Here is a 25655-nt window from a genome sequence, read left to right on the forward strand (position 1 = left end):
TCCTGCCTAAGGCCACTGTGGAGGTATGCTAACTCTGCTGTGAGCAGCTTGTGTTTGGCTAAAGCACATCCCAGAAATGCTTCCCTCTTGGATGTGAAGACACACTGAGTTGGAGAATTGAATCAAGTTCGTCACCAGCATGCACATAACTTCACATTTGAATTTGGCTTCATTTTCCTGTTGCTGTGTTTTCCATGTCTTTTTCCAATAAACTAAAGTGCCTCTTGGGTTTCTGATGTTTTTCTCCTATGCAAGTACTTATGCACTGTAATTGTTCAGCTCTCAAACTCCCTTTTGATTAGCTAAAGAGCCTGGTCTCTTTAAGGCTTCACTCCACAACATTTTTTCCAGTTCGTAAATCATTTTTGTCTCATCTGTTCTCCAGTCTGATCTTCTGTAGGTGCTAGAACATCAGCTAGTTTTCCAGCATCTCCTCTGGGCTGTTTGCAGGCATAATATCACAGGACCCAGTGAGCAGGTGTCTGCGATCACATCTGCCTGTGTCCTTATGGGGCACACTGTGTGCTTTGTGGTGGATGTTAGTGGTGGCTCAAGATCATTTTTCTCCGCTTGAAAAAGATGCTGATGTCTCTGGTCTTCCTTATCAGATCCCAAGGCAGGGCTTGCTCCTGTGTTTGAGGTGCAGCTGGATTTAGTGATCCCGGATGTGATTTTTCGTCCCTCCCTGGACCCTGGCACAAATGATGGCTTCTATGACATGGTGGAAGGTCTTCTCAATGACATCTACCGGATCTCATCGCTGGTGCCCAGGCTGGCCAAGCACAGTGGCTTCCCCCACTACCAGGTCTGGTGGCTGTGGAGCTTCCTCGTACCTCGTGACAGCACGGAGGCGCCGCTGTTACTGAGCTCTCTTCTTCTCTCCTAGGCTGACATGGAGGACATGGCTGATCTGGCTGACATGCGCCATGACCTGATGGGTCGCGTGCAAGCTGTGATGGCAGCCTGCTGCGATTACCGTAATGCCTTCGACCACTACTCTTACCTCTACGGTGATGACAGAAAGGAGTTCTTCCGCCAGTTCCTTCTCTACGGACACATCCTCACTGCTGGAGAAATTGAGGCTCATGCAGAGGATGGGATCCCTGAGACACCTCCCACGCTTCAGCAGTTCAAAGAGCAGATTGACTCCTATGAGAAGATTTATGAGGAGGTGAATCGCATCGAGCCCATCAGCATCTTCCAGAGCTGGTTAAAAGTTGATGCTCGACCTATCAAGGCATCCTTGCTGAATGTAATAAAAAGGTGGAGTTTGGTATTCAAGCAGCATCTCATTGACCACGTCACACACAGGTAAAAGCCGTTCCTGCCTCCCCTCCCCAGGACCTGCACTGATTGAACCGCGTCTCTCTTGTCTTGACTGGGCTTTATCATTTCACACTGATAACAAATACAGGAGCAAGGGTAGGGGGCCCATACTGCATACAAACTCCATCACATCCCCTGCATCTTCTGTCCCCTGGTCTCTGCTGGGAACTGAGTGGGTAAAAGTGAAAGAGTTATGTGGACTTGGTACCAGTAACATCCCACAAGCGGACTCTCCTGGGACGTACTGTGTGGTTTTAGGTAGTATGTCTGTTTATCCATTTCTCCTGATCCAACCTATCTAATCTAGTAGTCATGGGGAGGTAGTTTGAAAGTCACAAAAAGGGGGAGTTTTGGAAACAAGTTTTAAAGTAATGGTTTCCCTGCTCTGAATAGCTGCTCTGTCACCAGCTTTGTGCCAGATGATGCATCAGGTGATATATTTGAGTAGTTGCAACTGAAGGATACCGTAGGTCTTGCATTGCTTACAAAGAAGTATTTACAGATGTGCAGTAGTAAAGATTGTTGCATTTGGTGTATGGTATGACCTCTTCTGTTGTGGTGGTTTCATCCTGAAGGATAGCTAAACACCGCCACAAGCGCTCTCTCCCTCCTTAAAGGAAGAGGGAGGAAAAAATACAATGGAAAAGGGCTCAGGGGTTGAAATAAGGACAGGGAGTTTGCTCGCCAATTATTGCCATGGGCAAAACAAACAGAACATAGGGAGATTAATGAAATTTATTACCTAATTACTAACAAGCTAGAGTAGTGTGAAACTACAAGCAAACTATGAACACCTTCCCCTCATCCACCCTCTTCTACATCCTCCACCTGGGCAGCACAGATGAACGGGGAAAGGGGGCTGCGGTCAGTCCATGACACTTTGTCTGTGCTGCTCCTTCATCCTCTCTCTGCCCCTGCTCCACGCAGGGTCCCTCCCACAGGATGCCGTCCTTCCAGAACTGAGCCTGCGGCGGCTGCTCACAGGCAGCAGCACCTCAAGAACTGCTCCAACACAGCTCTGTACCACGGGGTCCATCCCCCAGGAGCAAACTGCTCCAACATGGGTCCTCCATGGGTGGCAGCTCCCACCAGACCCCCTGCTCCTGCGTGGGCTCCTCTCCACGGGCTGCAGCTCCGGCCCGGGGCCTGCTCCTGCGGGGGCTCTCCACAGGCCGCGGCCTCCTCCAGGCCACATCCACCTGCTCCACCGGGGGCTCCTCCACGGGCCGCAGCGTGGAGATCTGCTCCGTGTGGGACCCATGGGTGCAGGGGGACAGCCTGCTCCACCGGGGGCCTCTCCACAGGCCGGGGGTGGACTTGGCTCAGCTTGGCTCGTGGCTCAGCTCTGGCCAGTGGCAGGTCCCTTTTGGAGCCAGCTGGAGCTGGCTCTGATCTGACATGGGGCAGCTGCTGGGCTCTGCTGACAGAGGTCCCCCCCTGCAGTCTCCCTGCTATCAAACCCTTGCCATGTAAGCCCAGTAAAAATGTTCTTTCAGGACCATGATTCTGATAGGTAACTTCTATGCAAAGAGCATTTATGTAACTTTAAAAATAAGCAATTAGGGGTTCTTGCTAAGAATCCTTGACTCAGCAGTTTAGTCTTTATTAGGTGAAGAATTTAAGGATACATATTCACCCAGCAACATCCACAGAATTTAAGCAGGCACTTAAAAATGTTGAGAGAACAGAAGAGTGGCAGTGCTAGGAAAGACCAATGATCCAGGAGCCCATCATGCCTCTGTTCATTATGCCCATTAGTGGATGAGATTAAGAACCGGGTGAAACTGGTACGGAAACTTTCCCGAACTCCCCGTCATTGTGTGTTTTCCTGCTTTGTATTACATAGCTTGAACGACCTTGAAGAGTTCATAAAAATTGCCGATAGAGGGTTGAGCAAAAAGGTTGAGAAAGGAGATTATGATGGCTTGGTGGAGATTATGGGTCATCTCATGGCTGTTAAAGAAAGGCACAGTGTCACTGATGCCATGTTTGAGCCCCTGAAGCAAACCATCGAACTGCTGAAGACTTACGAGCAACAGCTGCCCGAGGAAGTCTATAAGCAACTAGAGGTGGGTAAAAACTTGTGGTGGACACGCAAATTTGCCAAGGAGCAGATGTCAAAGACCTTGTGAGTCTAAGAGGAATATTGCAGGAATATTTGACCCCACTCCCAGTCATTAGAGGGCCTCAGTGGATAGTGTTTTGCTATTGTGGGATGTGCCTTAATAGCTCTACATTTTGGAGTTATATTGAGATTTTCTTTTAAAGCAGAGATTAAGCCTTTTGTTATGTATGAAAAACATAGAATTGCCTGCTCCAACTCCCAGCGATTACTTTTGAAAAAATTAATGCATTTTCAAATACATCTGTTAATTAGGTTGAATTATAATTATTTTTAAATAAGCCAGTTCTTGGCAACTGTGGAGATGGGGAGGATAATGTTGGCAGAGGAGTTGTGTTCTCAGAGGACTTCCGTCCTCCACTGGATCTGCAGCACCAAATCTTCTTGAATCAGAGGACGTAACCAGGAACAGGTTCTGGAAGTATTTTGACACATTTCCAGATCTGGCTCTGATGAATCAGTTTTCTTGTGGGAATTCCTTTTGCGTCAGTGAAGGGGACCGTGAGATGGGGGACGAGTGCTGGGAAACACCCAAGACAATGTTACAGTGGAGAAGTGCACGGGTACGTGCTGATGGATACCCTGTAGTCACTGAGTGCTGTGGGCAGAGGGGTCTGGGCAGGATCCAAGAATGAAAGCAGGGCCTTTCTGGGAGATGTTGCTGCCTTGTGCACCTGTGCAGCAGAGGCTCTGCTGCAGGCTTGGATGGCAGCTGGGGGGTTTAGCAGTTCCCTGGTTTTCTGCTTTTCCCTTCAGATGCAGGTGATAACAAAATAATTTTTTTTTTTTTTCTGTCAAGTGCCAGCAACACGTAGCTGAGTGCCTGATTTGCTTCCATATGGGGTGGGACAAACAGAGGGAAGTTCTTCTCAGTACCGCTCCCTCCATGGCCAGGGGCACGGATGAGCTGGAGCTGGTAGTCTGGATGAGAAGGACAAGGAAGCAGCTCCATGTGTGCCCTGCCTTGTTCATGTGGCTCACCCGTAGAGATTTCTGTTGAGGCTGGAATGCGGAGTACCAGAAGGAGACCCCTTACGAGGGACTGGCCACTCCATGGCCATCTCTGCTGCCTCAGAGCTGCTTCTAGGTTATTTTACTTCTTTCCATAGTGTTGGTGGGTCTCTGTTAATCTTCTCAGTTGTGGTCTAGAACGAAAAGAAACCCAAAGTCTTTGCTGTAGGCTGGTAAACCATGTGGGGAAGTGGAGTCTCCAAGAGCAAAGCATTGGCATTTAGGGACAGCAGAGCCTTTAGCAAGTGTCAGGGCTGAGGATATGGCCCAAAAGCCTAGTGAGGAGAAGTAAATCCCCTCTAGAAAGAAATCCCAGGTGCAGCAGGTGGTTTGTCAGCAGTGGTGTATGCCTGCAGCTTGGCTGCAGACCCGGGAAAGAAACCAGTCCTATTTAGTACTGGTTTTATACGCATAAGTTGGAGGGATTTGCCCCAGAGTTCTGCTTCTTAATTAGCTCTGAAAATGTGGCTGATTTGATGAGCTGGCATACACAGCCCATCCTCCTGCCTTTAGTCACTCTCAACAGTCTCCAGATCCTGCTGGACTCAGCGATAGCATCAATGTTAGCATCACTGCTTTCTCAAGTGTTGAACCATTGTGGGAGCACAGAATTTACTGTGGGAGCCCTTTTTTTTAGTTTGAAATTACTGAAAATAGTTTTATAATCCAAGCAGTTGGCTTTAAGGTGTCAGTCTTCATTATTCTTCAAGATTGTGAATATGTGGTGTTATCCCCAATTGTGTGTTTAGCTTTCATATCTTGGGAAAACTTCCTTACAATGTAAGATGCAGAGTCTGTTGCTTTTCCTGTTCTGTGATTATCCATAAACAGATCAGATATGTCTTCTATCAGGTTTCAAATACATCCTACCAGCATTTAAATTTTGCTTGCAGGAGCTGCCAGAAAAATGGAACAATATAAAGAAGCTGGCAGTAGCTGTGAAGCAGCATGTGGCTCCTTTGCAGGCAAACGAAATGACAGCTCTGCGCAAGAGCTGTGCAGCGTTTGATGTTGAGCAGCACAGATTCAGAGAGCGATTTCGGAAAGAAGCACCATTCAGGTACAGGCAAATTATAGCATCACAGAAGCCCCAAGGAAAAAAGCTTGATGGGTCATCTCTGAGTGTCCTGAGGACATGTGTCGTAGCCTTTGCATACACTTCCTACCTTCTCACAGTGTTGTATCTGTTATACCTGGGGTTTTGTGTTGCTGGGAACACTGTCCAGAGTTAGCAAAAGATTGGATTTAGATGCTGAGTGTGCAATAATGCTTTAAGGTGGCATCAGTACCGTTATGTGGAAGCACCATCGGCATGTGCTACAGACGTTTCATCTCTGCTTTGTCTCTTGGAGGCACCATTTGTTTTATGTTTTCTTTAGAAGTTGATACAATAACATTTCTTTTTAGGTTTGACACCGAAAAGCCTTATCAACTGCTGGATGCAAAGAACATTGAGATTAAACAAATGGAGTCAGCCATGACCTCGATATATGAATCAGCTGGTCTGTTTGAAGTCATGGTGCCAGATTATAAACAACTGAAGCAGTGCAGAAAGGAGATACGTCTTCTCAAAGAGCTCTGGGATGTGATCTCCGTTGTGAATACTAGCCTTGATGACTGGCAGACCACCAAATGGGTGGATATTAATGTGGAAAACATGGATCTTGAGTGCAGAAAGTTTGCAAGAGAGATTCGGAATTTGGATAAGGAAATGAGGGCATGGGATGCTTTCACTGGGCTGGACAGCAGGGTGAAGAACATGCTGACGGCCCTAAAAGCTGTGGCAGAACTTCAAAATCCCGCTATTAGAGAGAGACACTGGAATCAACTGATGCAGGTGACAGGCGTGAAGTTTGTGATGGACTCAGACACCATGCTGGCTGATCTCCTGAAGCTCAACCTGCATAACTTTGAGGATGAGGTTCGTGGAATTGTGGACAAAGCAGTGAGGGAAATGAGTATGGAGAAGGTCCTGAAGGAGCTAAAAATGACATGGAGCACCATGGAGTTTCAGTATGAGCATCACTCACGGACGAACATTCCATTGCTGAAGTCGGACGAGGAACTCATTGAAACTTTAGAAGATAACCAGGTGCAGCTGCAGAATTTAATGACATCCAAATATATTGCTTTTTTCTTGGAGGAAGTGTCTGCATGGCAGAGGAAGCTGTCTACTGCGGACTCTGTCATTTCTCTCTGGTTTGAAGTGCAGCGTACGTGGTGTCACTTGGAGAGCATATTCATAGGCTCAGAAGATATACGGACACAGCTTCCTGAGGTAAGAAAGCCCAAGTCCCATTTCTTCCCTTTGTAAGGGGTTGAAGGAGATCCTCCACTGCGTGAAATGGGGTTATCTATAATGCTGTGTTCCCCAAAGTGGGACTTTTCACCTGCTGCCTCCCTGTTTCCAGAGACTCCTGTAGTGCTGTAGTAGTTTCCCTAGTGCTGCACGGGGATGTTTTTTTATTGTGTGTTGTCTAAGCCACACGGAGAAGCTGATTTTCTTCTCTCCACTGCTGTGTAGCAAATACGGAGTTCCTGGAGACTGAGTGCAAGGCTGCTGGCTTTGTTCAGTGCTGCGGGCAGGTTTCCTGTTTGCTTGGAGGGGAGGGGACTGGGGTAATGATGCAAATGTTGCGAGTCCTCAAAACAGAGCTGAGCCAAGCAGCTCTGGCAGCATCCCCTTCCATGCCGTTAGTGCTTGCGCAGGGGGCAGCAGCAGTTCTCTCTACCTGTCCTGCTTCAGCAGCTGGTCACCTCCTTGGAGGTGTCTTTAGGAGTCCATCTTCTAGCCTTACACCAGGTTCCTTTGAGAAAATCCTCCAAGCTGTTTTTTGGCCCTGCAGGACCATTTGCATCCATGCTGAGGGATCTGCCTTTGAGTGAGCTGCAGGTGACCATGTTCCCACCGTCTCCATCCGTGTGCGCTGTCAGGTCTTGGGTGGAGCCCGGGGACTGCAGCCTAAGACAGGGTGTGCACAGCCCAGTGACACCCTGATAATGTGTCTCCATCCCTTGTCTCCATCCCTTTGCCCTGGTCTGCATGGAATGTCCCTCTCACTGCTTTGGGTGCACTGTGCTTACTGGGTGGTATAGACAGGTCCTAAAAATCAGAGCCGTGAAGGCTGTGCCATGTGTCAGCAAGCTGTTAATATCCAACAGCTATCTGATGATATGTATGAAATTGCTTCACAATTTAAATCTGCATCCTACTGGGCAGCTGTCTGCAACTCAATACCCACCTGGCAGGTGGCACAGGTCAGCAGCCTCTTCCCTTCTCTAGAAGAAAGGGTGGAACTCAGTGTCTCTGGAGGCTGAACACCCTCAGGATGCAGCTGGGGCTTGGCGACAGTGTGCCAGCGGGGCATGGGATGCGTGTCTGGAGCCTCCTGCGTGGCTTGTGTGGAGGGCTCAACCCTCCAGCCAGGGCTTTGCTACCAGGGCTGAACACAGGTTAGCACGGAAGTGCTACCAAGAAAGCTTGGAGTTCTTTTGTGGCCTGATTTGGGAGAAAGGGAAGAGCAGAAACATTTTGAACATAGCTTTACTTATTCCTCACTGTTAAACTCCAAAAATTCAGGGTCCCCACTAGGCATGGAGCATATTCGTCAGTGTGTTCCTCTGCTGCCAGCATGGGGTTTCCATGGCCCTGCTCAAGGCAAGGAAGGGCTCTGCTCTGCAAGAGTCACCATCTCCATTTCAGAGGTGGGCAGTGGGGCTCCTACGCTGTGCCAGGAGGGGAAGAGTAAACATCCACGAAGTCAGTAGCCTTTCCCTTGTGGCAGGGTCTCTTGCTGCTACGGCCAGGGAAGCTTGATATGTTATCTGAACATATGAGAAGAATTGTTGTGAGCAGACATTCAAAGGGGAATTCAACCCCATGAAAATGGTTGATCCTAAGCACTGACTTCTGCACAATCACTTTATCCACGACCCCTTGGGGATATAGCAACAAGAAGGCGAGTGTCTGATCGGAGACTTGTTTTGGGTACGTGAGTGGAAGAGCCCTTCTGAAATGGTGGAGGGGACCCTTTCTGCACTGGGCAGGAGGGACTCTGGGAGAATCTCCCTTCAGCGCAAAGACAGTACCTAGAGGATGGGATCTTCTAACACAAAACTTGTGTTTTACCGTATGTCCTTCTGTGTTGCTTTTTAGGACTCCAAACGCTTCGAAGGTATTGATGTTGATTTTAAAGAATTGGCCTATGAAGCTCAGAAAACCCCAAATGTAGTTGAGGCCACCAACAAACCAGGTCTGTCCCAACAACTGGAGGACGTTCAGAGTAGGTAGGTAGAACTTCAGTCCCAGGTTTTTCTCAGAGACTGGGATCAGCTCTAAAGTTAGTTTAACCTGTGCTCTGAGGCTTTCTTCTTAGACTGTGCAGCGTCGTTTGCATTCACAAGTTGCAGCACTTCTGATCTTTCTTGAGTCCTTTCATTTGTGATCCATCACGTTGAAGCCCCCATAGTGGAGTCTGGCTTTGTGTACATGCAAATTCTCATCCAGCGTATTGATTTGCACACATACAAAGGTAGGCATACAGCAGGTTTGAATAACACATGGCCTTACTGCCACCCCAAAAACAATGTCTTAAATATCTACTTAGCAGTCCAGGCAGGAATATCTGCAGCAGAGCTGAGCCCATGTTCTTTAATTTACAAAATTATCTCTGCATGTATACCCTTGGCACATGGTATAGCTAGACTCCCTGAAAAAGACCTTTCTGTCCTGAGATGGATACACTTCTCACTTAACATATGAGCTAGTCTGCCCGGAACACACTGAAAGCTTAATATGATAGCTATTTTGTCGGTAATAACTACCCTCCTAAAACAAAGCTTTTTCTTTTTTAATCAGATAAAGCCAGTGCTCCTCACAGAGGACTAGCTGCATGTTATTTATGAAGTTTGTAAGCTCAGCAGCAGTTTAGCATGTAAACACTGAAAGATTTATTTTAGGTTGGAGCAAACAAATTTTCTTTCAGGCTTCATGAATACAAAAAGCTGACTAGGTTTGAATAAGACTTTAAAATACAGCTTGTTAGAATAAAAACAGTTATAGAAACTTTCATCCCAGTGTGAAATCACCTGTGGAAATTAGGAGCTTGTCTAAAACAGCGAGTCAGACTGCAAACCCTTTCCAGCTTCTTCCACTTTTGTTTTTTGCTTTTTTATGAGGCTCCTCTGGCTCCTAGGCTGTTTGACCGTTGGGAGCAGAGAGAGGTCTGTGAGTTTCCATGTGCTATGATGTCTTGTTCAGGAAATGCTTTAGAGGACCAGGCCACAGGTTCAGCTCATGTTTGCAGTTCTCCATGGGAGGGGAGAATCTGCTTGACAACCTAAACTGCAGTGTGAAACACAAAGGGATATTTATCTGCCTGTCCTGGGCTTTGTTCATCTGCTTTGTTTCTTCAGGCTGTCTCTATGTGAGAAGGCTTTGGCTGAATATTTGGACATGAAGAGGTTGGCCTTTCCCAGATTTTACTTCATTTCTTCTGCAGATTTATTGGATATTCTTTCCAATGGCACCAACCCACAGCTGGTAAGCCTTGCTCTGTGTCACCTTTGCATTTTCCAACTGCCAGTAGTGTTACAGTGGAAGACACTGTCCTGGAACTTGTAGCTTATCCTTTCTTTGAGTGCTTTTCCTAACCCCGCCTCACTTGTTTAAACAATAATTATTTCACAGCTAGCTGTCATCTGTCGTATAAGAAAGGCATAAAACTGTATGAGAGTGTCCAAAGGAGGGCTACGAAGATGACGAGGGGTCTAGAGGGGAGGATGTATGAGGAGCGGCTGAGGTCCCTGGGTTTGTTCAGCCCAGAGCAGAGCAGGCCGAGGGGAGGCCTCATGGCGGCCTGCAGCTCCCTCACAGGGAGCGGAGGGGCAGGCGCTGAGCTCTGCTCTCTGGGGACAGCGACAGGACCCGAGGGAACGGCATGGGGCTGGGACAGGGGAGGGTCAGGCTGGGGGTTAGGGAAAGGTTCTGCACCCAGAGGTGGTCGGGCACTTGGACAGGCTCCCCAGGGTAGAGGTCACAGCACCAAGCCTGCAGGAGTTCAAGAAGTGTTTGGACAACACTCTCAGGCATAGGAGTTGTTTCTTGGGTGCTTCTGTGTGGAGCCAGTAGTTGGAGTCAATGCTTGTGTGTCCCTCCCAACTCAGGATATTCTGTGATTGTCTGAAAGTCAATGCACACTGTGTTGTCTGATGTAGCCCTGGTGATACTTGTGGGTTGTTCTGAAAGCAATGCACACAGCAGAGCTTGTCAATGTTTCTGATGATGCAAAACCATTGTTTTTGTTTGTGCTGGGATATGGTGAGCTTAGAAGAAACCCTTGTCCCTGAAGATCTCAGCCAAAACTTGTTGCTGACCTTGGACTTTGAACCTGGGATGCCACCCTTCAACTGCTGTTGAAAGAGCTGCAGTCTGGGCATTCAGATGTGGAAATGTTGACAGCTACTGCCATCCCGGAGAGGTCCCTTTTTCAGGCTGAGAAGGCGTTCGCTATTCAGCCACTTCTTCGTTTCCCTGGTGCAAAGGCCTTTTGGGGTGTCCTCATTAGAGGTGAAGGGAGGAGCATGAAGCCAAAGAGGCAAGACAGCTGGTGGCTGAACAGTGAGTGGCCATGGCCAAGGCCAGCAAATAGAACTCCTGGGTTGCTGTCCCTCCCTGCACGCCTCAGGGTGCAGGTGTGGTGTCTGACCTCCCGTGCTGGAGTTCTGGTCTTACTGACCGAGGCAGCTTATCTCCTCCAGTCTGGGTTCTTGGGGATGCTGCCTGAATGCCAGGTATGGGGAAGTCACTTGCAATGCACCATTCCTCCTGTCAAACTTTGGCTGGTTTCTGGATCAGCCTGTGGAAGAACTTGTATTAACCTTAGGAAATGACCTGCCTGTGTTCTTCCCAGCCTTCCCCAGATAAGCACAGACTCCTCCTCTCCCACAGTGGGCATAGTTCAGAGGATTCAGTCCCGAGAAGTTCTGCAGAAGTTTCTCCATACAGAGCATAGTGACGTTAGGGTTAATTATTAGTGCTATGGGAGCCGCTGTCAGGAAGCTTCAGCTACTTTGTGTGGTAGTGCTGCGTTCTGTCTGGCCTCGCTTGGGATGCATTATTTGTCCCAAATATTTTTTTGTTTGGTTTATCAAACTGATCAAAATGTTTGCAGCAAATGAAGACTGTTGAATAGGAAATAAATACTTTATTCCATCCTTCAGTAGTGGATAATCTCACCTTCTCTAAGCTTTCCATCTAATTAGGAATGTGAATGTATGCACAGAGCAGGGGTCTGTACATGCATTTGGAAATGTTATTTATCGCTCACCTTTACCACTGCTTATTATCTGCCTCTGCTGCCGGGTAATTTCAGCCCTCAGAGCATCACAAATACATAGTTGATTGATGCTTAAAATGGAGAGGAAAAAAAATGCAGGAAACAAAAGATACCATGTCAAAATGCTCCATGGGGTAAGAAGAAATTCCTGGTGTTTTCTCTGTTATTTGAATCTATTTGCAATAAAATCAAAGTAAATGTCAAGTAGGATCATACATGGATACACTCTCAGCCTTTCCACTGTAGTTTCAAAGTCTGATCATTCCTAAAGGAGGATTAAATACATAATGCTATTATTCTCTTGAACTGGATATTGAACTTGTGTGGATTCAGGTGTATTCAGGACTCCTGTGGCAGGATTATACCAAGTGCTGGAGTATGCCCGAAGCTGTGCAGGCTGACCAGGGTATGGGAGTGCATAGTGGGGATGTGTGAGCAGAAACTTCTAGACGTAAGAAAAGTTTTCTGTGGTTTATTTAAGATTTGAAAGTAGAGATGTTTATCTTGGGAGATACTGAGTGGCAGTTTCTTCTTGGAAGTACTCAGCACTCAGGATTTGTCCCTGCTTGAAAATGCATAAGAAGAATACTGAGATATGTCAGCCTGCAGCTTGTGAGAGGGAGTGCTGTAACTTCTTGTGACTAAGGGAGTCAGAATTAAATGGATAAGTCCACCCATCTTTCTTTGAAAGCATCGGCACATTAGGCTTCAGCACACCAGGTATCTCAGGCTGTTCTCATCTCATCCCACCTGTGGGAGTTTGCCTGGGCTCCATCTCCCCATCCCTGGCTGTCCTTGAGAGAGGCATCTCCTCTCTGGGACTGCTTTGTGGGCTGACCCTTGCTGGGAGAACAACAGCCCTGGGAGAAGCCTGCCTATGTTGGCAGCGGTGTGTGACACGCAGCGATTTACTTGGCTAGTGACCTGGAAGAAGCGCTGGTGATCTGCTCAGCTCCCAGAAGGCAAGTGCTGATGCTGTAAGCCTACAGCAGCAATTCTGGCCCCTCCCCGATGACTTTTCAAACTTAACCAGGTGTGAACAGAACAGGGTTCAATTATTCTTTTCCTTCTGGAAGAGCTCTTTTGGTCGCGATGGGGATTTCGTAGAAGGTATGGGCTGTTGAGCTGTTTATCATGGGTCTTGTCCAGAAGTAAAGGTCTTTTTTATTTCCATTGAGAAAAACTCAAGGCTTTTCATTAGCATAATATTGATTTCTAGTAGTGAGAAAATAGGGAGCTTCACAGCAAAGAAAACTCCCCAATATGCTGAGACTGAGAAGAGGTAGAGCAATGACTGTGGACCTCTCATCATTACATTGTAGGGAAATGGGTGCTAGGAGGTCATGTAGTGTTTTGAATGTTTTTCTTCTGTGCTTTTACCCTGAATGGGATATTTCTCAATGGAAAAATGTGTTTTATTAAGGCACGTCTGCTTACTAAATCAAGTAGAAATAGATGTAAGTGTTAGGAGGGACAAGAGGCTTGCGACCCTGGCCATGCATGAAAAGTTGTGGTCCTACCGAGACATCCAAGAGCATGCTTTTCGAGTATGACTCCGCTTGTGAAGTGTATATGGTGGTGGCCATTCTGCTTGTCCTGTCTTGATCACTTTATTTATACAATTCCTTTTGCAGGTACAACGTCATCTTTCCAAACTCTTTGACAACCTGGCCAAGATGAAATTCCAGCTGGACTCTGAGCAAAAGCCAACCAAGATTGGCCTGGGAATGTACAGCAGAGAGGAGGAATATGTCAGCTTCAGCGAACACTGTGACTGCAGCGGGCAGGTCAGAAGCAAACCTTGTGCATCAGAACTGTCTGGTGGGGTCTGCTCTCCTGCCCCTTGTTTGGACTTCTGTCGCCAAGATGGGGTAGAACTTCGCTACTCTTCCTTTATGAGAGAAAGGCTGGAAGAGGTGGTTGTGTGACTTAACTCCTTCTTACTCTACAGCCCTTGGTCTCACTGTGGTTAGGTCCTAGCTGAAGTGAGGCATAGGCATTGCAGTCCACAGTGGTAGCACGAGCTGGGGCCTTTTTCCAGATAGTATTTATTTATTTATTTTAAAATTTGTAAGACACTTTGAATGCTATTCTTACAGCTTATTACAAATTTACTCAATAAGGGAATGGCTACATATTGAAAATAGATTAAGCTATTCCAAAGTACCTCTGCATGGGCATCTTTTGAAAGAGTAGGCTTTTTTCTTATTTCCTCATCTTCATTCCTTAATAGGATAAGTTAAAGTATGAAATTTAAGAATCCCATTATTGCTCAGCTAATCTGTTCCTGTAGTTGCACCTTTCTGCATGGACTGTTATAGGAAGCTGGAGTGTGTATCAGTCACTGAACTCCACAGTGACGGAGCTCTCTGCATTTATACTATCTTCTCTGGGAGGACTTAGACTTTGAAATACTAATTTCAGTCGGAATCTTGTTCCCAAGTTCAGCAGCAGCTTTTTCTGCTGCTGGGAGATTGTGCCCACGTCCTAGGTGTGATTCTTTTCATGGCCTGGAGGTGGAACAGCATGTTCCACTCATCAGTGGAGTTCATTTTGGTTTCTTCTATAGCTGGAGTTCAAGTAAAATCTGCCTGTCATTATTAGAGTCTACACATGCTAATCCTGTAGTAGCAGAGTCATTTAAATCAACTGAGTCTGAATGAGGCTGAGGCACGGTTAACTCAAGAGTTGAGATGCTTGTGCCATTCTGTATCTTCACTAATTGCCAAAAGTGCTTAAGAGCAGATGTGTTACTATGATTTAATCTCCTCTCCAGGTTGAGGTCTGGCTGAATCATGTACTGGACAGCATGAGAGCTACAGTTAGAGATGAGATGACAGAAGCTGTATCAGCTTATGAGGAGAAGCCAAGGGAACAGTGGCTCTTTGACTACCCTGCCCAGGTATCTGCTGCTGTTCACCTCTTCTCGGGCTGGTGCACGGGAAAGGCAGCTCTTGGCTTCCCCTTCAGTTCTGCCCTTCCCATCTTATAGAAGTGGCTTCTAGCTGTGAGTGGGGGTGTTCCTGGTCTCCACTGTGCTGTCCAGGAGGGATGGAAGTTAAGTTGTCTTTTATCCTGTCAATCTCCTGATGGATTTTCCAGGCTGATCCCCATGCAGGGAAAATACACACTTGGTCGGGTTACATATCTCATGGGCTTGGGCAGTGCCTACTTCACCCTGTGAGTCAAAGAGAAGTTTATATGCCCAGCAAAGGAAAAAGGTGCAGCAGGAAAATGAATCGTGAGGTCTAATGAGAGGAAAGAGCCACTCACTTGCACCTCTGGCAGCCTTGTGGTCTCCAGCTCTTCCTCCTGTGCTGTGTCTGGCACGCAAAAGGTGCTCATTTACAAATAAGTAGCTGCTAAATATGTCTGTATCATTGATATGCTTTAAATGAATGTCATAGGGCAGGTCCCTGTTGTCCTGTCTGTTGTGAACACTGTATCAAAAATATTTAATTTCATGTCATGGATACTTCTTTGATCTCCCCATGGATTAGACACTCAAATGTAAGGAAGTTCTGCTGTTTTCCCTGATACTGAGTCAGCCTCTTTCCCTAGGTGGCTCTTTCCTGCACCCAGATTTGGTGGACGACTGAGGTTGGGATTGCCTTTGCCAGGGTGGAGGAAGGCTATGAGAATGCAATGAAGGAATATCACAAGAAGCAAGTGACCCAGCTGAACACCCTTGTAACCATGCTGATTGGGCAGCTCTCCAAGGGTGACAGGCAGAAAATCATGACCATATGCACCATCGATGTCCACGCTCGGGATGTGGTGGCAAAGATGATAGCGCAGAAGGTTTGTGTTTGCAGCTCAGCGTGGTCCTGGTCTGAGTATTTAGAGTGGGGGTTAAGGGAGAGATGGACCAACCACAAGCCGTTGAGCTCACTGCCTCAGTGGGAGACACAGGGCTGATTTTACTTTGGCAGCGTTTATGGTGAGGAGGCAGAAAGCCCTTGTCAGCCATGCAGTGCTGCTCTGCATCAGGGCCCTGCAACACAGAGGGGCTGCTCGTAACTGCCACAGACTCACACCAGGAGTGAGAGAGTGGCCCTAGGCCCTTGTGCCCAGGCACATGTTGGCAGGCAATGGCATCATGCTGAGAAGCTGCTGGATGTGGTCTCAGTTACAGATTTAAAAGGTCAGAAAAAGCATTCAGGCTTTCTGTTTTGTAGCCTCCTTGATCTGGTGTGGGGCCACAGGGACAGGTCTCCCTTTGTCCTGCACACCTTTTGCACCAAATGTCTAGCCCTGTAGCTGGATGGGAAGGGGTCCTGCATGCACTGGGTTTTGGCTCCACTCCCAACCTCCATGTGTCCTCTTGGAGGCAGCCAGCCTGCTCACAGAGCTTCTGGCTCCAGGGGCTCAGCTTGGCTTGGTGGTGCCTTGGCCCAGTTTGCAGTAAAACTGTCCGTCTCCTGGTGGCCTGACTGCCAGTTGTGCAGAGAGCACTGGCCATGGGTGCCCTTGTCTCCTGTCCCCAGCCTGTTTCCCTGGTGCTGTCTGCGGCCCCTTCCTTGTCAAGACAGCCTCTGCTCCTTCTCTTACTCTGTTTACTTTATAAAATCCTCTTCACGGCTTGCTGCTTCTTAAGTCTCCTCTGCAGAAGTCTTTCTGTGCTGCTCTTTCGCTTGGGTATTCTTTTCTTCTCCCACCAATGTGGTCACTGATTTGTTTCTTCCCCTGTTCTGGTAGGAGATAGGCAGGTGATGTTTCTCACTGCACCTGGCTTCACAGTGAAGACCAATCTGTCCTCGATTAAAACTTCACTGCAGTCACTGTTTTCGCACCCACGTCATGTATGCCCAGCATCCCTGGCCTTCCTGTGATGGTGCTTGTGGTTGCGTTGCAGGTGGACAACGCGCAGGCGTTTGTTTGGCTGTCACAGCTCCGGCACAGATGGTCGGATGAGGAGCGTCACTGCTTTGCCAACATCTGTGACGCCCAGTTCCTCTACTCCTACGAATACCTTGGCAATACCCCTCGGCTTGTGATCACTCCGCTGACCGACAGGTAGGTCCCCAGGCACAACTGGGCTTCGCCATGCAGTCAGGCGCAGTTGCCAAACATGGATGGGTTTAGTTTTGACACCGGCATCCCTCTTGTTCTTTCTCCACGTCCCAGTAATCTGGTGGCAGAGCTTTAACTCTCACCTGATCTGTGATTTGATGGTAGTACCTGCTGGGGTATCTGTGCCTCAGTTACTGGGGTGGGATTATCTCACAGATTAAGATGCTCACCTGTGGGTGTTTGCCTTTCCATGGGATGTCCACGCTATTTAGTTGGTGGTTCTAGAAAACTTTTTTTCCTCATCTTGAAGTAGACACCTACTGCTTGGTTCAGTTGTCACAATGGGGGCACCTAGAGTGACTTGAGATGCTCTGCAGTGTTCCAGCTGTCAATCCAGAAACATTCAAGTGTTCTGGGGACCCTGTGTCACGTCTTCCCACCCTATGTGACATCTCGGTGGCCGGGAGCACCTCAGGTGGCTCAGGCCAACCATATTAACCAGCTGAGCCAAGCCCCTGTGTATTGTCAGGTTTTGACCATATTGACTGCAGCTCTGTGGCTTATACAGGGAGTACAGACACTGTGTGTGGGCACCTCCCTGGTGTCTGCCATCAGCATGACAGAGGAGCTTTGGGGCTTGCTGCAGCATTGGGTGGGACCATTCCTAGGCTGTCCGAGCAGGTTTCTGCAAGTCATGGGGAATGGGATGCTCTGGGCTGGATAGCACTGGACAGCAAGAGGAAGGGCTTCCAAAAAAACCAACCTGTTCCCATGCTATGTGGGATATGCCCAATATCAACGATCATTATAGGGTTTCAAAGAAAGCTCAGGTCTGGACATGAAGACCCATCAGCAGACTGGTGGAAGATGATGAGTATCTCTTAGAGAAAACAGAACCAGGCAGAGGTGACACAGGAGGAGCTTTAGCTTGCACATGCACTCTGCTCATGTATTGCTTTGCAGAACAAACGATCTCCTGGGTGCACTGCCTCAGTCCCATTGCTCTGCACCCCAACAGTGACCTGTAGGACGAAGTCTCAGTCTTGTTCTTTTCTCCCTTCACCTTTTGCTATGAAAGATGTTACATCACCCTGACACAGTCACTGCACCTGACCATGAGCGGAGCACCTGCAGGCCCTGCAGGCACTGGCAAGACAGAGACTACTAAAGATTTGGGGCGAGCCCTAGGCATCATGGTGTACGTGTTTAACTGCTCCGAGCAGATGGACTACAAGGTACTGCTACCCCCTTGGCCACAGTGCTGTGATGTTGGGCTGGGGATGTTTGGGGCCTGATGAAACCTAAGGACTGAGAGTAATCCAACTGAGATCACTCTGGTCCACCACCTCTCCTCAGATCTCTGCTATGTTCCCTTCTACTGAACTCCTTCTTCTTTTCCCGTTTCTTTTCTAAGACTTGCATGCAGTTCTTTGGGAGGCAGAAACCTGAACTGTGATTTCTGCCTCATTACACCTTTCGCTTCCCTTTTGGAGTTCAATTTTCATGTGAAATGCTTCAAAAATTTTGGCCTGTTCAGTTGAGACTGAGGCTGTGCTGCTCCTTCGGCCCTGGTCATTTCTCCCAATCATGTTCCTGGCATCAGAAGGAACCTGGCCTGGCTTTTTCAGGATTCTCTGCCAGAATAAAGGCAAAACCTGCTGAAACCTCAGTCACTGCAGAAGGTTGGATCGTCAGGTTGAGTTTTGCTCTCTGCTGGTCTGGCATGGTACAGTGATTTTGGTAGCCTCAGATCATATTTTATTCAGCTTATGGGCTCTCCCAGGAAGTAGGGCCATAAGTAATTCAGTACAGGTGACCTTTAAATGAAGCTAGTGCACAGATATATTGAGAAAGTGCAATTAGCAAATCAAGTGGCAAACTGTGCAGAGCTATAAATATTATAATTGAGTTGTCCCTGCTGTTTCCATGCACTTTTCTAAATACTCACAATAGACTGTAAATTGCTATAAATAAACAGGCTGGGAAATAAAATCTTTTTTTTCTCTTCCCCCCCCCCCCCCCCCCCCCCCCCCGGAGTTGCTTCCATTTGTAATTTCATTCTTGTAAGTTTATATTGATTTTATTTTTATTTTCCAGTCTTGTGGGAATATTTACAAAGGCCTTTCCCAGACGGGAGCCTGGGGCTGCTTTGATGAGTTTAACAGGATCTCAGTTGAGGTCCTTTCTGTGGTGGCTGTACAGGTGAGTGGAGAAATGCTCATAAAAAACCACAAACAAGACAGAGCCACGTTGTACTCTTCACAGTGAGAGTAAATATGGAAAGTGCATTTTGCTGGTTTCACAGTTCGGTGTGTAGGCAGGTGAGGGATTATATCCCAAGATTAATCACATGAATATTACAGCACTGACAAAATGTAGCAGTAATATGCTGAAAACATTTTTGTTGCTTCTTCTCCTTCCTGCAGTTACAGCATTTGTGTTGAGGCATTTCTTTATAGCACCTTTTTCCAGATCAGTATGCACTGTGGCTCTCTACGTAGTCTTCCTGAGGAAGACACTCGTATCATTAACGTGCTGTGACATAGTTGTAGCACATCATTTCAGGGGGGAGAACTGTGTTATGGCTACTCAGTCTGCCATGCAGGGAATAATTTTCATGGAGGAGAGGGGGATGTTTGGGACTAATCCATGATCTTCTGGACTTCCTGGGGGTTACTTATGGCCTTCAGTCAGGCACAACTTGTGAATCATGTAACAAATAGGAATATGTCCAAGATAACAAAATTCATGCTTATCTGTCACCAAGACTCTGCAGTCTGTTTTCCTTCTTTGTTTTCATGTGGATGTAGGTTTAATTTCAGTATCTGTCATGATGAAATGCCTACAGAGGGCATTCCCAGCTGAGTGGCACAGTTCCTAGAAGGAAAGCCTGCAGCCCCATGGGTGCAGCTTGGTGCATGCCCATGCTGATGTGGGACAGATGATACTCAGGAACTGGAACCCCCAACAGATCTGCAGCCTTGCTTGATGTGCTTGCCTCAGATACACTGAGAGCATGGAGTTAAAATTCAGAGAGGGCTACTTGAGCTATGCATGGTTATACAGAGGTGTTTTTCCCTAAAGGATGGTTTCTTGTCTCCTTCTTAGTTTAACTGTTAAGTTCATTTAATTAGTGAGTCCTATATAAAGCACATCAGCAGCCCTGAGAGAGGGGCTGAAAAGGAGACTGCCCTCCCCATCATGCTGGGGAGTTCTGTTCTCTTGTGCTTATATGTATTCTGGCACTTTGCCTCCTCCTCCTCCTCCCCTTACTGGCCAATGAGGAAATCTGGAATTATTTTACGTGGAGGGAAGGATGGCATGAGGAGAGGCACTCTGCACGCTACTCATTTGTGCCTGGTGAGCGGTGAAGGAGCATCGAAGGGAAGCAGGTGTGAATCCCCTCTGGCAGGGGCTGAAATCTGGGACAGCCTGGCAGAAACCACTGGGCATCAGGGTGAGAGCAGGCCCTGCTGCTTCTCCTGGCACTTGCTTTGAAGGTGAGAGCTGTGTCTGGATGTTGTCCAGATCCTAAATCACATTGATGTCCTCTGAAAACACCAGGGATGTGTGTGCAGAAAGGCTGTCTGGATAACCTGTAGCTTCCAAACTCCAACAAGAGTTTGGGAGGAGAGTGGGTGCTCAGTTGCACTGTCCAGAATGAGACAGTTCTGACATGAGCAGCACTGAAAATTTTGAACCTTGGGGAACTTCATTGTGAAAAATTGGGATAACGAAAGATTTAAGTTCTGGACCCAAGTGTCAGTTGATTGCAGGGTTTTAGGATCCCAGTATTTGACTGAGGTGCGGAATTCTTCCTAGACTCCCTTTTGGACTCAGTTTTGCAGAAAGAAAGATCTAGAACCCAGAAGTTTCTATACTCTTGTAGGTGTTTCAGCCAGAGACATTCTGAACCCCTCTATGGACTCTTCACTCTTCTCATCTTCTCAGTCATAATTAGTACCTTATGTGACATCCCCAAGAAGCCCCAGGCGGGTACAGGAGTTTGTGTGTCTTTCCCTTAATTTCTCTTCTGTCAGATTCTAGTTTAAAGTTGTCATTGAAAGAAAGTCTTTGAGGATCTTAAAATAAAAGGGGAAGCTGAACAAAAGAAGCCCAGATATGACTCAACTGCTAATGATTCTCTCGCTCCTGGCTGGAGCACCGCATCTGAAGAAAGCAGCACGGCTGTCATTCCATCATCGTGTCTCCTGGCTGCTATTAGGAGTGTAACCATGGCGATGTTTAATTGGCTGTCTTAGTCATGCAGCTAATGTCGATATGGTTCCTTACAGAAAAAAAAATCGATTAATTGCTTAACTTTAAGATAGCAAACATTAGTAAGGTTAGAGTGATGAAAATAGACTCCTCCTATGCTTAAGTTCTATTTGCAAAAAGATGATCTAGCTTTAATAAACTCAATCTCTTTGGAAGGTGAGGAATGAGAACAAAACTGCAATCAGGCAAATGTAAAAGACTGTAATATTAGTGGGCGAAGGTGGCAGGGGAAGCCTTCTGCCTTGTGGTTTTGGTTTAAATTAAGCATCTGATGTTTCAAAATCTTAACAAGTGATATAAAGCTTGATATAAAGAGGTCAGGTTTATTGGGAAATGCTGTTCCTTTTCTGGGCCTAGCATTTTAGTCAAGGGGCAGGACAGGCACAGGAGGGTTTTGGGATGCCCTGAAGACAACTGAGTGTGGGGTGAGAGGAATAGGGTGAAGGGAGTCGAGCCCGTGTTGTGTCAGACTCTTGGGACTGCGCTGGGATGTTGGCTGTGTTGTGGAGGTGCGGGCAGCCCCGCGTCTTTTCTTGGTGTCTGGCCTCCTGCTAGGCGAGGAAGTTGAAAGACATGACTTGGCTGTTAGCAGGGTTTTTGCTGTGAGATGTGCTGAGAAGTCTCCCGTGGCTGATGTCAAAAGCCTGGGTGAGGTGCAGGTGGCTTTGGGGGTATTTCATGCTCCTGTGCTGCTCATGTGGACCCATGTCCCTGACTGTCTTTTGGAGCAATGGTGCAGATTCTTGCAGCTCCTTTGCACTTTGCCCAGACTCTTCAGTTCTCTCCTCTGCTTTGACTGTGATGGGAGATTGATACTGGTACACAGATTTACTCCAGTGTATAAAGATTTATAGAGTTGGTTTAAAAAAAAAAAAAAGGAGGGGGGGGGGAGGAAGGGATATGGGGAACAGTGATAAGCCCTGTCTGTTATGGGGCCAAGTGTCAGGAAAGCAGTACTGTCTTCTGATGTGTTTTTTCATACCTGAAAATCAATACTAAAATTTTGCCTTGGTTCCCAGGTAAAGAGTGTGCAGGATGCAATAAGGGAGAAGAAGAAATCCTTCAATTTTCTTGGAGAAGACATTAACTTAGTACCTTCAGTAGGTATTTTCATCACCATGAACCCTGGTTATGCAGGGCGAACTGAGCTACCTGAGAATTTAAAAGCTCTATTTAGGTGAGTCTGGGTTTCATGACCTGTATAAGACTGGCAAAAATTGGTGTTTGGGAAGTAGAGTCATAGAATGGTTTGGGATGGAAGGTACCTTAAAGATCATCTAATTCCAACCCCCTGCCATGGACAGGGACCCCTTCCACTAGATCAGGTTGCTCCAGGCCCCATCCAGCCTGGCCTTGAATACCTCCAGAGATGGGGCATCCACAGCTTCTCTTGGCTACCTGTTCCAGTGGCTCAGAGTAAAAAGTTTCTTCCTTACATCTAATCTAAACCTGCCCTCTTTTAGTTTAAAGGCATTACTCCTTGTCCGATCACCAGACTTCCTGACAAGAAGTCCCTCTCCGTCTTTCCTGTAGGCACCCTTTAGGTAATGGAAGGCCACTATAAGGTCTCCCCGGAGGCTTTTCTTCTCATAAAGAGAAGCCTTTTCTCAGGCTGAACAACCCCAATTTCCTCAGCCTGTCTTCATAGGAAAGGTACTCCAGCCCCTTTCTTTGTGGGCCTCCTCTGGACTTGTTCTAATACTTCCATGCCCTTCTTATACTGGGGGCCCCAGAGCTGAATGCAGGGCTCCAGGTGGGGTATGACGAGAGCAGAGCAGAGGAAGACAATCCCTTCCTTTGCCATGCTGGCTGTGCTGCTTCTGTTCTGTTCTGTTCTGGCTTTCTGGGCTGCATGAGCACATTGCCGGCTCATGTGGAGCTTCTCATCCACCAGCACCCCCAGGTTCTTCTCCTCAGGGCTGCCCTCAATCCATTCTGCACCCAGCCTGTGTTTGCGCTTGGGATTGCCCTGACCCAGATCCAGGGCCTTGCCCTTGGCCTTGCTGAACCTCACGAGTGCCGCACAGGCCCACCTCTCAGCCTGCCCAGGCCCCTCAGGACAGCAGCCCTTCCGTCCAGCACATCGACCACACCACACAGCTCAGTGGCATCGGCAGACTTGCTGCGGGTGCGCTCAGTTCCCCTGTCCACGTCCCTGACAAAGATGTTAAACAGTGCCGGTCCCAGTGCTGACCGCTGAGGAACACCACTCATTACTGATCTCCACCTGCACATTGAGCTGTTGACCGCAACTCTTTGAGTGAGACCATCCAGCCAGTTCCTTACCCACCAAGTGCTCCATCCATCACATCTCTCCAATTTAGAGACAAGCATATCATGGGGGACAGTGTCAAATGCTTTGCACAAGTCCAGGAAGATGATGTCAGTTGCTCTTTTCCTGTCCACCAATACTGTAGGCTTGAGTTTGTTTCTGTGGGCAATATCCAGGCTTGAGTTTTTTTTCCGTGGGGAAATGCATTGGGGATTCACAGATTTCTGCCTTGCACAAGAAGCCAGGGTCTGTGAATACAGCGGCAGGGAAATTGAGCTGTGTCCCTTGCAATGGTAAAGTCAGTGCATGACCTGGTTTAGAGGAGTGGTCCTGGAAGATAACGCTGTACATTCACTGCCCTCTTATGTCTGCAAACCAGCTCCTCGTTTGCAGTAAACAAAGGCTGTTGCTGCCTTTTGGCCTATTTCTCGGTACCTGAATATGGTGAAAGCACAGCCCTGGTCCTTCGTCTGGACAGGGCATGATCGTTTGTCTGCTCCCCTTGCACTTAACTGTGGAACAGCACTCCCGGATGGCCACATCCTCTGTGTGCTTTGCTCTGGGATTCATTATCCCACTCGCTTCGTTACCACAAGTCTCTCCGTGAGCTTGCACAACCATTTCCCCACCAGCACATTTCTCGGACATGTTGTCGGTGGCCATGCACAGGGCTCTCACCCCCACCTCCCTTCCCCTCCAGCTCCCACACCAGCACTACCTCTACTGGGAGAGACCCATCCTGTTTTAGGAGCAGTGCTAAGACTTTGCGTAAGGAGGGGGAGAGGCCCCAGTCTGCGTCAGTCTGTAAATTCCTTGGCCAGGCCACCGTTTTTGTCCTTTCCCAGGTATCACACATGTAATTCACTGTTGCTGATTCAGGCAGTGCTGCCAGCATTTGGTATTCTATCCAGCAGGATAATACTATTGCCTGGAAAGGCAATCTTGAATCATTGTAGGAAGGAGGCTTCAACAACTGTATTTTCTTCTGAGTACTGTGTTTTTCCTTCATCCGTGCTGGCACAGGTGTTTTCAGGTGAACTTAAAGGCAAGCTCGTGTTTCAGCTCAGAACAGAGCTCAGAGAAACCCAGCAAGAGCTGGACAGGCCGCTCCTGTGCCATAGGGATTGGCATAAGCAGCAGTATAGAATTAGAGAATCATAGGGTGGTTTGGGTTGGAAGGGACATTAATGTCATCTAGTTCCAATCCCCCTGCTATGGGCAGGGACACTCTGTAGTGTAGGCTTTATATTTTGCATATATCCTCTGAATTCAAGCCCACACAAGTCCTCACTAATATTGGCAGCTGATTGTTTCTGTTCCTTAGAAGACCTGCAGTCAAGAAATACTTGTTCTGCACTGTTTTCTCTCCTGTCTCTTCAGGCCGTGTGCGATGGTTGTGCCAGACTTTGAGCTGATCTGTGAAATTATGTTGGTGGCTGAGGGATTCATTGAGGCCCGCGCATTAGCCAGGAAGTTCATTACTCTGTACCAGCTCTGCAAAGAGCTCCTGTCCAAGCAGGTGAGCCCTCTTCCATGTCTGGACAGTGCAATGAAGCATCTGGATCTCCAAAGTCACCGGGAGCAAGGTGCTTTGCCATTTCAGCTCTGTGGCTCAAGCTTCCCAGCTTTTCTTTAATGGCTGCGGTTGTGCTGGCAGCTGGGAGAAGGTTTGTGATCAAATTGTGTTACTAGGAGATCTGTAGGGACATACCTACTTGACCAGCTGTGTTACTGTGAGAGATTTTTCTGGGGGTTCAAATGATACCATGTTTGGGGTAGTGTTCATTGACCCTTTGCTTTCCAGTCTGTTAGTTCCTATTGATTCTCCGTCCTGCAAGAGTTTTACGATGTCTGTCCCTCTCCGAGTTCAGCCTCATGGTTCCCTGTCTTGTCAGATGTTGACCAAGTAGGGTTGCTTTCAGTGCAAAGCTCTAATTAGATTGTTCTTTGTCATCATTTGTATAAATCGAAGCTGGGTCCAGAGAAGAACTGAATCAGGACTCCAGGTGGAAAACCTGACCATGGCTGTGCCAGCACGAGGCTCGGAGAAGTGCCTGGTCACAGAAACTTTGTGCCGTGTCTTAGAGGCCTTGGTGGAAGCTGTGGTCTGTCACTCGGAACAGTCAGGTGTTGCGTTGTGCTCTGAAGGGTGTTAACAAAGCAGGGGTATAAAGAGATGCTTGTAGGCTTGAGATCTCTTCTAATGCCTCTCTGTGGTCCTTTTTCAGTAGTGCCCTCACTGGCCCTGCTCAGTGGGCTGTGTCTGGAGCCTAATGTGACAAACGTGGTAATCTTG

At 47.7% G+C, this 25655-nt stretch overlaps 1 protein-coding gene across 1 annotated transcript in view; it reads left to right on the forward strand.

Annotated features, from left to right (window-relative positions):
* DNAH9 (dynein axonemal heavy chain 9) overlaps positions 1–25655 on the forward strand; it is a 198131-nt gene that overhangs the window by 26690 nt on the left and 145786 nt on the right. The window contains 15 exon segments of the mRNA XM_066980302.1: positions 609–805; positions 887–1311; positions 3173–3395; positions 5353–5519; positions 5867–6737; positions 8616–8746; positions 9875–10001; positions 13431–13583; positions 14573–14698; positions 15358–15597; positions 16652–16812; positions 17888–18044; positions 18907–19011; positions 22107–22264; positions 24740–24878. Of these exon segments, the coding sequence (XP_066836403.1) occupies positions 609–805; positions 887–1311; positions 3173–3395; positions 5353–5519; positions 5867–6737; positions 8616–8746; positions 9875–10001; positions 13431–13583; positions 14573–14698; positions 15358–15597; positions 16652–16812; positions 17888–18044; positions 18907–19011; positions 22107–22264; positions 24740–24878 (3380 nt within the window).

This window comes from Anser cygnoides, chromosome 19 (genome assembly GCF_040182565.1).
Source record: "Anser cygnoides isolate HZ-2024a breed goose chromosome 19, Taihu_goose_T2T_genome, whole genome shotgun sequence".
Classification (NCBI taxonomy): Eukaryota; Metazoa; Chordata; class Aves; order Anseriformes; family Anatidae; genus Anser; species Anser cygnoides.